The sequence below is a fragment of the Argentina silus genome (genome assembly GCF_951799395.1).
Source record: "Argentina silus genome assembly, contig: scaffold_218, whole genome shotgun sequence".
Classification (NCBI taxonomy): domain Eukaryota; kingdom Metazoa; phylum Chordata; class Actinopteri; order Argentiniformes; family Argentinidae; genus Argentina; species Argentina silus.
In genome coordinates, this window is record NW_028153032.1 from 26,059 (window position 1) to 39,486 (window position 13,428).

A 13,428-nucleotide genomic window follows, 5' to 3' on the forward strand; every position below is an offset into this window, starting at 1 on the left:
GTATGTTTATTTAGTTTGATATGGTTATGTATGTTTATTTAGTTTGATAGGGATATGTATGTTTATTTAGTTTGATAGGGTTATGTATGTTTATTTAGTTTGATAGGGTTATGTATGTTTATTTAGTTTGATATGGTTATGTATGTTTATTTAGTTTGATATGGTTATGTATGTTTATTTAGTTTGATAGGGTTATGTATGTTTATTTAGTTTGATAGGGTTATGTATGTTTATTTAGTTTGATAGGGTTATGTATGTTTATTTAGTTTGATATGGTTATGTATGTTTATTTAGTTTGATAGGGTTATGTATGTTTATTTAGTTTGATATGGTTATGTATGTTTATTTAGTTTGATATGGTTATGTATGTTTATTTAGTTTGATATGGTTATGTATGTTTGTTTAGTTAGTTTTTTTCTTATGTTATCTTTTACTTTATGCACTTTGAGATTATTCTTGTATAATGAACCACCCTAAGTAGTGTACACTCTGTTCAAGTACAGTAGAACTAACCACCCTAAGTAGTGTACACTCTGTTTGAAGCACTTAACTGTCCTCTCTGCCTTCTAATACTGTACTTTTGGAAAGAGGATGTGCAATAGAAGTACAACAGATACAATATAACAGATATAATGTAACAGATATAATGTAACAGATATAATGTAACAGATATAATGTAACAGATACAATATAACAGATACAATATAACAGATACAATATAACAGATATAATGTAACAGATACAATATAACAGATACAATATAACAGATACAACCATGTTTATGTTTTGACCAGTGTGTCCTGGTTCCTCAGGTGTGTCCTGGTTCCTCAGGTGTGTCCTGGTTCCTCAGGTGTGTCCCATGCTTGGGAAACGTTCTCTAGCAGGGATCCTCAATGACTTAGGGTTAGGGTCAGGGTCAGGGTTAGGGTCAGGGTCAGGGTTAGGGTTAGGGTCAGGGTTAGGGTTAGGGTTAGGGTTAGGGTTAGCCAAGGGACCATTTCTTCACCCAAGCAGTCGGTCGGAGGTCCAAAACATTTATCAATAATTTACCATGAATTGACAACGATCAAATTACACTCATACATTATTAACCTTCTAATATAACTGATAACATCACTGTTTAATTTCTAAATAATAGTAGTTTTCTCAAGCAACACAAGCAGTTAATGGTGACATGGGAATGTGTCCAATGTGGAATCACAACAATCTTGAAAATATAGAACACAAAATAAAAAAAAATGGTTCCACAATTATTTCTTAGCGTTTTCTATCTGGTTTGATCATTTTATAACCCCAAAAGGGGGGCACTCATCGTCAACTGGGGGGCACCAATTGAGTATCACTGTTCTATAGGCTTCTCTACTCTGCACAGATGATCCATACCCCACCACAAACCCTGGGTAGAGGGGCTCAGTGAATGTGGTGTGGAATGTGTGCAGGTGGGTCAGTGTGTCAGGGGAGACGCTGTAGAAGGACAGAGTGCCGGCCGGCCAGTCCAGATACACTCCTACTCTGTGGGACGACGGTGCAGGCAGATAGATCAGATCACCATGGTGAAGGATGGTGTACCAATCACATGAGCATTCCAGTCTCCAGGATTTGTCACTGTATCCCATCCTACAGTCATTACCCTGTCCTTTCCTGTTGATTCCTTTATATGTCACTCCTATACCAGTGTAATCCCCACTCCACTCTGCCTCCCAGTAACAGCGCCCAGTCAGACCCTCTCTACACAGCACCTGTGGACAGCGGTCAAACCTCTCTGGGTGATCAGGATACGGCTGCTCCTTTCCCACACATGTCACCTTTCTGTTCTCCTCAGACAGAGAGAGGCGCTTGTGTACTGTGTTTGGGTCCAGTGTGAGCTCACAGGCATCTGATGAGGAAGACCATTCAAGTTAGGGTTATTTCACACAAAATATTTCTGGCTGGCTAGCTTTTCATATTTCAGTGCCCTGACAATATTAACTACTTGTGAGAGCGAATGCTGTAAATAGGTCATGTATAATAAGTCATATAAACACTATGCAACTATGCCTCAAACATAAAAACCTACATCTCCTGATGTTTCTCCTTAAACATCAAAACTTACATCTCCTGAGAGGACATTTCAATGAGTCACTGCTGTGGTCCTCACTGTAAAAGAAACATGAGATTTCATGATGAATAGGTTACTCAACAACACAGAGCTGCACATATTGAGGTGATTTTCATCAACCATATATTCAGTATTTACCTGAGTCTCTCCAGTGCAGCAGGATAGAATGGCTCATTGTCTCTCAGGTCCAGGTCTCTCAGATGGGAGGTGTTTGAGTTGAAGACTGAGGCCAGCCTATCACAGCTCTCCACTGTAACACCACATCTTCTGAGGCTAGTAAAACATGCATTATTGAATAATTTAAGTTTCATTAGTTACTGCAACTGAACTTGTGTAAAGTACCTCTGGTGATAATATCTGTCTGTATGTTTAATTTAATCATGTTTGTTTAACTGTGTTAGACAGTTGCCACTTGACCTATTGTTTGATTAATCATCAAGCATTTTGACTATTTATGAAAATATCTATGAGAGGGAAGCTGCTATATTCTATTTGTATTTACTTTAAAGAAAACAGTTAAAGTTACATTATGGAGGATTTTACCTCTGGGGGTGTTCTTCAGCTAAAAGGGATCCCCTAAATAGTCCGAAATAATGCACAGAAATTATCTCATTGGTCAAAAAGGGATGCTTTGTTTGGTTTAATGAGGCAAAAAATGTATTGATATTATGTCATAAGAGAATGATAACTTTAATATCTTCTCATGATAATTGAATTGCTATTATTTTATTTGTATAATAAAATGATGTGGTCGAATCAAAAATAGTTAAAGTTACATTATGGAGGATTTTGCCTCTGGGGGTGCTCTTGAGCTAAAATCGGTCCCCAAAGATTGTAAGAAATAATTTCCAGAAATGTTGTCTTTGGTCAAAAAGGGACACCTAAAACTAAGGATTGTTTGCTTTAGTGAGGCAAGAAATTGATTGATATTATATCATAGGAGAATGATAACCATGATAACATTATTGTCTTGTTATGATAATTGAATTGTTATTAACTTAGTACTTTTACTGTGCCCTATTGCCGATTGTGTAATTGTTATTATTTATTTGTATTTCTTCTCCTTGATATTTCACTGTGCTGTTGAGAGGTTGCTCATAGAAAGCGTTTCATTGTACTGTTTACATCCTGTATCCTGAGCATATCATCAACTTTGGTTTGATTTGACCAACACTCAACACAAGCAACAGTTTGAGGGAAAGAAATGAGCAGTTCAACTTCTGTAGTGTTTCAGTAAAAGTAGCCTACTTTTACACTGAAAGAAGACAAATGATTGAAAAATGATTTTACTCAAAAGTTATGGCGTTTACCTCAATATCTCTCTTTTAATAATGGCTATTTCATTGTTTATTTATATGACTTTTTATTAATAAGATTAATTTGATTATGATTTTAAGATTTGTTAGATATTCAAAATGTAATATGTGCATTAAAAGTTTAATACTGTATATTAGGCAATATTTCTACTCACCTCAGTGTCTCCAGTGTGCAGTGTGGACCCTCCAGTCCAGCAGAGAGCAGCTTCACCCCCCCGTCACCTAGATTATTATCACTGAGGTCCAGCTCTCTCAGGTGGCAGGAGTCTGAGCTGAGAGCTGAGGCCAACGCTTCACAGCATCTCTCTGTGAGGTCACATCCGCTCAGCCTGAAGAAGAATTCAATAAAATGATGCAGTCAAGTCAAAAACAGTTCAGTGTAGCCTACAGTAATAATTACATTTATAATTACAAGAATACTGCAAAAAGATTGTAATCAGTGAGGTCAGGCCTTAACCTTGTTAACCTCTTAACAATCATTACATCGCTTATCAACACAAACATGTATCACTGGAGGTACAATCGCTTGTTGTTTAATTTCAACCTTTTTTAGATTTTCAAAATGTAATATGTTGAGCAAAAGTGCAATAATGTATACAGTGCCTTTGGAATGTATTCAGATCTCTTCACTTTTTACACATTTTGTAGACTCAATTTAAAATAGATTAAATTAAAAGAATTTGACATCAATCCACACACAATACCCCAGAATGACAAAGCGAAGACACATCTTTTGAAATTTCAGTAAACTTACAATACAGAAATACCTCATGTACAGAAGTATTCAGACACTTTGCTATGACACTTAAAATTAGCAAAAATGCAAAAATGTCATCAACAAATCACTCAATAAGTTGAATTGAGTCCATCTTAATGCAAGGATAATAGTTCATGTAATTTTGGAATTAATATCTTTGTTTTTATAGGGTCTCTGATTTGCATAGGAATCAATTACACACTGTGTAGATTAGGATGTCACTACCAACTCAGCAAATTTAATAATTTTCTCTTGATCCTGACAAACTCCCCAGTCCCTGCCGATGACAAACATACCCATAACTTGATGCAGCTACCACTATTCTTCACACGAGAGATGGTGCGGAAACTGCATTGCATGTGCTGGATTTGCACCAAACTTAATGCTTTGTAGTAAAACCAAATAAACACATTTCCAGACACTTTCTTTGCTGTATCACTTGAATTCATTGTTGCAAACACAATTATGGATATGAGAGAGATTATTTTCCATTAAGGGATTCTTTTTGGCCACTTGGTTATAGACCAATTTAGAGTGACTGAGATGATGTTGTCCCATCGACTGTGCTTTTTCCTCCCAGCCATTCAACTTTGTTGATTTTTGTAAGTCTCCCCAGGCCTCAGGGTCGCATTCCTGAGCAGTTTTGTTCCTCTCCATCTGCTCAGTTGGTAGTGACATCCTGATCCACACAGTGTGGAATTGATTCCTATGCAAATCAGAGACCCTATAAAAAGATATTAATTCCAAAATTACATGATCCTTGCATTAAGATGGACTCAATTCAACTTACTGAGTGATTTGTTGATGGCATTTTTGCATTTTAGCTATTAAGAGTGTCATAGCAAAGGGTCTGAATCCTTATGTACATGAGGTATTTCGGTATTTCAATTTTAATAAATTTACTGAAATTTCAAAAAACGTGTTTTCGCTTGCCATTGTTGTCATTCTAGGGTATTGTGTGTAGATTGATCAAATTCTTTTAATTTAATCCATTTTAAATTGAGTCTATAACACAACAAAATGTGGAAAAAGTGAAGGGGTCTGAATACTTTCCGAAGGCACTGTATTACCCAGTATGTCTACTCACCACAGTTTCTCCAGTTTACAGTGTGGACTCTCCAGTCCAGCAGAGAGCAGCTTCACTCCCTCACACAGGTTGTTGTCACTGAGGGACAACTCCCTCAGACTAGAGGGGTTTGAGCTGAGAGCTGAGGCCACCACTTCACAGCATTTCTCTGTGAGGTTACATCCCTGCAGCCTTAATAGAAACATGTGTAACAGTAAGATATCTGTAGTATTGGTACGATGGTTCTATGTGTTCTGTTCTATGGACTTAAAACAGCTAAACTGAGCTTCAACATGTGTTGTTTGTCTGCAGAGATCTCAGTGTTGATGGCAGAAAGCTATTTTATTGAGATGCTCACACAGCTCTTCTTTTATTGAGATACTCACACAGCTCTTCTTGAGGCTCGGAACACTGACAGTAGCCCCAGGAGACCCTCCTCTGAACTGGAGTAATCACTGAGGTCAAATTCATCCAAGTTGTGTTCACCAGTCAGCAACACAAAGACCACAGCTGACCACTGTGCAGGTGACAGTTTGGCCTCTGAGCGACGTCCTGACCTGAGGTAGACTTGGATCTCCTCCACTAGAGAATGGTCATTCAGCTCATTCAGACAGTGGAACAGATTGATGCACCTCTCTGGAGAGGGATTCTCCCGGATCTTCTCCTTGATATACTTGACTGTTTCCTCATTGGTCTGTGAGCTGCTTCCTGTCGGTGTCAGAAGGCCTCGTAGGAGATTCTGACTGGACTCCAGTGAGAGCCCCAGGAGGAAGCGGAGGAATAGGTCCAGGTGTCCATTCTCACTCTGCAAGGCCTTGTCTACTGCCCTCTTGTGGAGGCTGATGGCAGCTGTCTCTCTGATTGTGGGTGGTGTGTTCATAGGATTGGTATTGCTGTCGTTGAATGTGAGGAACACATACAGAGCAGCAAGAAACTCCTGAACACTCAGGTGCACAAAGCAGTACACTTTCCCTCGATGCAGTCCACACTCCTCCCTAAAGATCTGTGTGCACACTCCTGAGTACACTGCTTCTCTGACGTCAATGCCACACTCTCTCAGTTCCTCCTCATAGAAGATCAGATGTCCATTTTCCAGCTGCTTGAAGGCCAGTTTTCCCAGTGACAGAATGATCTCTTTATCCCAGTGTGGATCTCTGTCATGGTCTCCAAGGTACTTCACATTCCTCTGTTTGATCTGAAACACCAGGAAGTGTGTGTACATCTGTGTCAGAGTCTTGGGCATCTCTCCTCTCTCTGCTTCACCCAACAGTCTCTCTAGGGTAGTGGCTGAGAGCCAACAGAACACTGGTATGTGGCACATGATGTGGAGGCTCCTTGATGACTTCATGTGTGTGTTGATTCTGCTGGCCAGCTTCTCATCACTGATTCTCTTGCTGAAGTACTCCTCCTTCTGGGGGTCATTGAACCCTCGTACCTCTGTCACCCGGTCAACAGACTCAGGAGGGATCTGATTGGCTGCTGCAGGTCGGGAGGTTATCCAGAGGAGAGCAGAGGGAAGCAGATTCCCCTTGATGAGGTTTGTCAGCAGCACGTCCACTGAGGTTGACTCTGTGACATCACAACATCTCTTGTTGTTCTGGAAGTCTAGAGGAAGTCGACACTCATCCAGACCATCAAAGACAAACAGAACTTTATATTTGTCATAGTTGGAGATTCCTTTTGTTTCCACATAGAAGTGATTGAGGAGTTCCAACAAACTGTAGTTTTTGCCGTTGCATAAATTCAACTCTCTGAAAGGGAGAGAAAATATGAACTGGACATCCTGATTGGCTTCTCCTTCAGCCCAGTCCAAAATAGACTTCTGCACAGAGATTGTTTTTCCAATGCCAGCGACTCCCCTGGTTAACACATTTCTGATTGGTGTCTTTTGTCCAGGTGAGGGTTTGAAGATGTCGTTGCATTTGATTGGTGTCTCCTGTGTTGCTGGTCTCTTGGATGCTGTCTCAATCTGTCTGACCTCATGTTCATTATTGACCTCTCCACTTCCACCCTCTGTGATGTAGACCTCTGTGAAGATCTCATTGAGAAGTTTTGGGTTGCCTTGCTCAGCTATTCCCTCAAACACACACTGACATCTTCTCTTGTGGTTGACTTTTAGTTTTAGTTGGCACTCCTCAACAGGGTCCCCTGAGGGAACAAATGATGACAAAATGCTACAATATCTCATTAACCATTTTAACACACAATCATAGTCAGTAAAAACAGGAAAAATAGCTTCTATTTGCACAACAGTCCTTTCATGGTTGATATTCAGTAGAACTAGTCACATGACAGACTAATAGTAGGAAGCTCTTACTCTCCAGTAGGTCAGCGAGCTCCATCTGGTTCATGGTTCTCAGCAGGTGCAGTGTGATCTGTAGAGCCCCCTTCCTGGCCCCCATCCCCTGCCTCTCATCCTCCCCATCCCCTCCCTGGTCCTCAGCACATCCTGGGTGCATAAGTTTGCTCTTGTGCTTCTGCAGCTCCTCTTTGACAAAGTCCACAACCTTCTGTTCAAGCAACTGAAGAAGAAATTAAACACACTTTTCAAATCAATGGAAAAAATAAATAGTAGTTGTTGTACAGACATATGGAGTCAAACTGTATGCAGATGGAGTCACTTGCAGATTTTATCTTTAGAAGACCAGCATATCGTTAGGGTCCCCTCCTATAAGTACCTTGGGATTTGGTTAGATGAAAAGCTACATTTTAAATAGCACATTGAAAACTTGACACTAAAGAGACCAAGAAACTAAAGTTGAAATAGTTTTTTTTATTTTAGGAACACATCTTTTTTTTCAATGTCTGTTAGAAATGATCTTGTTCAAAGCCCTTGATACAGTATATTGTAAAGGAAATTTACGAATGTATCCTTAGATGACTGTAATATCTCTGAAGAAAAATAAGAAAAACAACTCCTAATGTGACAAACAGGCAAGTTCCTATCTGAACTTTCCACACGGATGTGATGATGTGAATCCACAAGGCCAGTTTTCAAGGCCGTACTCCCTGTTCTCTGCACCAAATGTTCTAATGCTTTGTACGCACTTCCCTTATCTGGTTTGTATTAATATCTCTGTGTTTGTGCTGCTCTTTGTCAGTCAGCCTACAGTGCTACTCTGATCCATACTGCAGTGTGACTTATTCTGTCTCTGTGTTCGCTGTTTGACTAACAATAAATAACACAAAGACAGTTGTCTGTTTCTCTCCAAGAATTTATTAAACTCGGTTTGATTTCCACCACATATATCATGGTGCTTTAAGATTCATTAATAATGCTCGATCAGTCACTCATCACTGTGAATGGTCTGCCATGGTGCAATGGACCTCTCTCCCCACCAGGAGGCTAACGCACTGGTACACCTTTGTGGACAAAGCATTGATAGGGCAACTCCCTCTGTATGTCTGTTCCTTACTAGATCAGCCACTCAATACTAGTAGTATTACTAGGATAGTATTCACACTCGCTGCTGTCCTTGTCTGTTCCTAAGGCCAGAACTGAGATAGAGAATATATATTTTTCCCATAATGCCCCTTCATCCTAGAACACGCTTCAAAGATTCTAAAGTTAGAGGAGTTAGTACCCTTGCCTGTGTTTAAGTCTCTGATCAACGACAATGTTTTTGATAGCTGCAGTTGTTTTGTATTTCATAATGTATTGGTAACTTGTGACATTTTGTCTTTTCTGTATATTTGTATTGTTGTAACATTTCATGTACATGCTGCTACTTCCCTGCTTTGCCTTTTTGCCAGGTCACCCTTGCAAAAGAGGTTTTAACCTAAATGGGTTTTACTTGGTTAAATAAAGGTTAAATAAATAAATACAATATGTTATTTGTTACACGTCACCTACACTTTAAAGCCATTGCATGGATGATTAATTCGACTGAAAATCTGATAAGTCATTAGCCAAGACCCACCCCCACAGCTTACAAACAAGAGCTAGGACAATACTTTTGACTGGAAATGAATTTTACAGATGATGGCTTTAAAAATCCAAAACAAGACTCACCTCAAACACAGAGGACAGGTCAGGACCACTGGGGATCTCTGCCTCTGATCTGGGTCGGCTCCTGAGGAAAGAAAACACGTTGTCTCAATGTTGGCATTGTGTAATATTCTCCTGGTTGCTTTTGGTTGCTCAGGACACTTTGTATCATTCACAGATGTGCTCTGTTCCATAAACAATATGAGAACTGGAAGTGTGACCAGATTGTCCATCCGTATATCATAGATGTGTAAGGATGGTTATAATCATGTCTGGTGAGGCAGGGATTCCTTTACAGGTTGTTTACATCATTAAAGGGATGCTAGGGGGGAGGAGGTGATGCTAGGGGGGAGGATGTGATGTTACCTTTGTTCACTGTCAAAGTTTTCTTTATGAAAATGTATCGGACGCTCCATTGACCAATCACTCTTCATGGATACACAGCTGGGTCCAGAGGAGCTGCATCCTGATTGGACAGTGCTGTAACAACATACAGGCCCTCAATCTGTGACTCAACACACGGGCACTCACACACTCACACACACACGCACACGTCTTACTCTCACCTCAAAAGGGATGTTAGTGGTTGTGAGGAGTGATGTTGTGAGGAGTGATGTTGTCTTTGCTCAGGGTCGAAGTCTCCTTTAGGAAAGGTCATCGGATGATCAATCATTGACTGATCTGTCTCCATGGATACACAGCTGCATCCAGTCTGATCTGAGCTGTAATACAGATGTAGATAGACCCAGAATCTGTGAGTCAAAACAAACACACACACACACACACACACACACACACACACACACACACACACACACTTCTCTCTCACCTCGGCTCCATGGTCAAATGGTTTTAGTGACAATCTGTCCCACATCTGACTACCTGGATCACATGGACAGGAAATGGTTTCATCAGCCTGTGAATGAACAGAACATGTTAGTGTGGTAGTGGTGTGGTAGTGTTAGTGGGGGGTAGTGGTGTGGTAGTGGTGTGGTAGTGGGGGGTGGTAGTGGTGTGGTAGTGGGGGGGTAGTGGTGTGGTAGTGGGGTGTGGTAGTGGGGGGGTAGTGGGGGGTGGTAGTGGTGTGGTAGTGTTAGTGGGGGGTGGTAGTGGGGGGTAGTGGTGTGGAAGTGGGGGGTGTTAGTGGGTGGTAGTGGGGGGTGGTAGTGGTGTGGTAGTGTTAGTGGGGGGGTAGTGGTGTGGTAGTGGGGGGTGGTGGTAGTGGGGGGTGGTAGTGCTGTGGTAGTGGGGTGGTAGTGGGGTGATAGTGGTGTGTGGTAGTGGGGTGTGGTAGTGGGGGGTGGTAGTGGTAGTGGGGTGTGGTAGTGGGGGGTGGTAGTGGGGGGTGATAGGGGGGTGGTAGTGGGGTGATAGTGGGGTGTGGTAGTGGGGGGTGGTAGTAGGGTGTGATAGGGGGGTGGTAGTGGGGTGTGGTAGTGGGGTGTGGTACTGGTGTGTGGTAGTGGGGTGTGGTAGTGGGGGGTGGTAGTGGGGTGTGGTAGTGGTAGTGGTAGTGGTGTGGTAGTGGGGTGTGGTAGTGGGGTGTGGTAGTGGGGGGTGGTAGTGTTGTGTGGTAGTGGTGTGGTGGTAGTGGTGTGGTAGTGGGGGGTGGTAGTGGTGTGGTGGTAGTGGTGTGGTAGTGGGGGGTGGTAGTGGGGGGTGGTAGTGGTGTGGTAGTGGGGGGTGGTAGTGGGGTGTGGTAGTGGGGTGTGGTAGTGGGGGGTGGTAGTGGTGTGGTAGTGGTGTGGTAGTGGGGTGTGGTAGTGGGGTGTGGTAGTGGGGTGTGGTAGTGGTGTGGTAGTGGGGTGTGGTAGTGGTGTGTGGTAGTGGGGGGTGGTAGTGGGGTGTGGTAGTGGGGGGTGGTAGTGGGGTGTGGTAGTGGTGTGTGGTAGTGGGGGTGGTAGTGGGGTGTGGTAGTGGTGTGTGGTAGTGGTGTGTGGTAGTGGGGTGTGGTGGTGGGGTGTGGTAGTGGGGTGTGGTAGTGGTGTGTGGTAGTGGGGGGTGGTAGTGGGGTGTGGTAGTGGTGTGTGGTAGTGGGGGGTGGTAGTGGGGTGTGGTAGTGGGGGGTGGTAGTGGGGTGTGGTAGTGGGGGGTGGTAGTGGGGGGTGGTAGTGGGGGGTGGTAGTGGTGTGTGGTAGTGGGGGGTGGTAGTGGGGCGTGGTTTCGGGCCTGACTGTGGACAGAGGGAGAGGGATGGGAGCGGCTCAGGGGAGCGGAGCCGAGGTTAATTAGAGCAGGTATGGGGAGTTAATGAACCTTTTCCCCCTTTTGGAGCAGCGGTCGTGGTGGAGAGCAGCGGTCGTGGTGGAGAGCAGCGGTCGTAGTGGAGAGCAGCGGTCGTGGTGGAGAGCAGCGGTCATAGTGGAGAGCAGCGGTCGTGGTGGAGAGCAGCGGTCGTAGTGGAGAGCAGCGGTCGTGGTGGAGAGCAGCGGTCGTGGTGGAGAGCAGCGGTCGTGGTGGAGAGCAGCGGTCGTAGTGGAGCTGGAGGATGCTGGAGGATGCTGGAGGATGCTGGAGGATGCTGGAGGATGCTGGGGCCACACAGGAGAGAACCTGAGCGAGCAGCGAACCCAGCAGCGACGGGACACCCGATGTTTCCCTTCCACTGGTTCTGTTAGGCTGGTTCTGTTAGGCTGGTTCTGTTAGGCTGGTTCTGTTAGGCGTGGTTCTGTTAGGCTGGTTCTGTTAGGCTGGTTCTGTTAGGCTGGTTCTGTTAGGCTGGTTCTGACGGCACCTCTCAGTATGTTCTATGGTAAATAAGCCGCAGCTGGAGCATTGCCACAGTTCGCTTCAGACATATTCAGACATATTCAGACATATTCAGACATATTCAGACATATTCAGACATATTCTATTCAATATCTCTTACACACACTTTCATTTTCTCTCATTACAAATGTTGTTTATCTCTAATCAGATGGCCACCATACAACACGAGTCATGTCATTGTGTGGACCCACCCAATGTGTTCATGTCCAGTCAGCGGTCAACTCATTTCCAGTTTTAACCGTTGTTTTACTATGACATCACCTCTGGTGGAGGCACTACTTCCAGCCCTTATTCTGACTACATTCATGGCACCGTATAATACTCCTTATTCATTCTCTACACATTTCAACCCCAGTCCAACAATGCTCCACTATATTTCACATGTTAAAGTTATTTTGCTTTAGAATAATGTGTAGTCAATAAACCCAACTAGTTTTCACGTGCATATCTTATGGTTATTAAGATGCAGACTTTAGTTCAGCTCGTTTTGACTTGTTTCACTCCAGAATTGTGACTGTCTGTCGAACAGCAGGAGAGGGACGGACATGGATGATCCTCCTTCCTCTGGCTAATGTCATATAGTTTTATTCCACTATTAATACCAGTGCTAGACAGCTATAAAATGTAAATAAATGGAGAATCGCTGTAATAATTTTAAGTTTTACTGTCGTTAATTGACGTGTTTCTTCTGTATTTCTGTTGTCGGCCGTTGTCTTTAAAAAAATACGCACATCCTTCCCACTTAATTATTTGACACAAACATCGAATATCAAATACAGCAACTGGATCTCCGCTTATGATGTACTAACAATAACCTACACACACACACACACACACACACACACACACACACACACACACACACACACACATTTACACAGAATATCACTTACTTTTTGTGGGTCGTTTATTCCTGCTCTACACACAGCTTCGCAGAATGTAAAATGGACGAATGTAAAATATCAAAAACGAAACTAACTTCACCATAGTACGAATAGTGGAAATTCCCAGCGACGGTTTTGAGTTCTGAGTCACAACTCCGACATTCATTCAACCAATGAGCAATCCATAATGAACGATAACAATCTACAAACATACATTATACATACACGTGTGATTGTTAACAATTAAATATGTTGAAATTGTACAGAAAGATGAATACTGTTGAATTTGTTCTGTTGTACTTTGTAAGAAAGGCGCTATACAAATTAAGGTATTATTAATTTAATCATTTGTTTTACCATTACTGTCGATATGAGGGTCTGTTTTCTGACAAGAAGGTGAAAGGTGACAGTGGAAGACCAAGCTGCTGGAGGTGGAGGGGCTGGGGGGCTGGGGGGGGGGGGTTAAGTGATTTGATTTTAATGATGGAGTTGAACAGCGCTTATGGCTGCCTAATGCTTAATTGGATAAATAATGTTGTGACTCTCTACA

At 42.6% G+C, this 13,428-nt stretch overlaps 1 protein-coding gene across 7 annotated transcripts; it reads right to left on the reverse strand.

Annotated features, from left to right (window-relative positions):
• Window positions 1-614: 614 nt before the first annotated feature.
• Window positions 615-12,923, reverse strand: LOC310824482 (NLR family CARD domain-containing protein 3-like). 7 transcript variants are annotated; one of them, XM_083697731.1, is made up of 13 exons: window positions 12,888-12,923; window positions 11,482-11,972; window positions 10,055-10,141; window positions 9,792-9,947; window positions 9,592-9,705; window positions 9,250-9,310; window positions 7,555-7,759; window positions 5,624-7,385; window positions 5,259-5,429; window positions 3,570-3,743; window positions 2,237-2,371; window positions 2,093-2,136; window positions 615-1,876 (listed from the first exon to the last, which is right to left on the reverse strand). In XM_083697731.1, exons 3-13 carry the CDS (start codon window positions 10,063-10,065, stop codon window positions 1,281-1,283), a joined length of 3,429 nt encoding a protein of 1,142 aa, XP_083553857.1. In that variant the 5' UTR covers window positions 10,066-10,141; window positions 11,482-11,972; window positions 12,888-12,923; the 3' UTR covers window positions 615-1,280. The 7 variants fall into 7 exon arrangements, 6 of the variants coding, with proteins under 6 accessions (XP_083553857.1, XP_083553856.1, XP_083553859.1 ...); XM_083697730.1 differs by having other exon boundaries at window positions 11,482-11,992; XM_083697733.1 differs by having other exon boundaries at window positions 11,482-11,756; window positions 12,888-12,918.
• Window positions 12,924-13,428: the final 505 nt, after the last annotated feature.

Coding starts and splice junctions, on each gene's coding strand:
- LOC310824482 (XM_083697731.1), bottom strand. Junction 3,744..5,258: donor TGTAAACTGGAGAAACTGTG/GTGAGTAGACAT, acceptor ATTCTTCTTCAG/GCTGAGCGGATGTGACCTCA. Junction 1,877..2,092: donor GAAATGTCCTCTCAGGAGAT/GTAAGTTTTGAT, acceptor CTTCCTCATCAG/ATGCCTGTGAGCTCACACTG.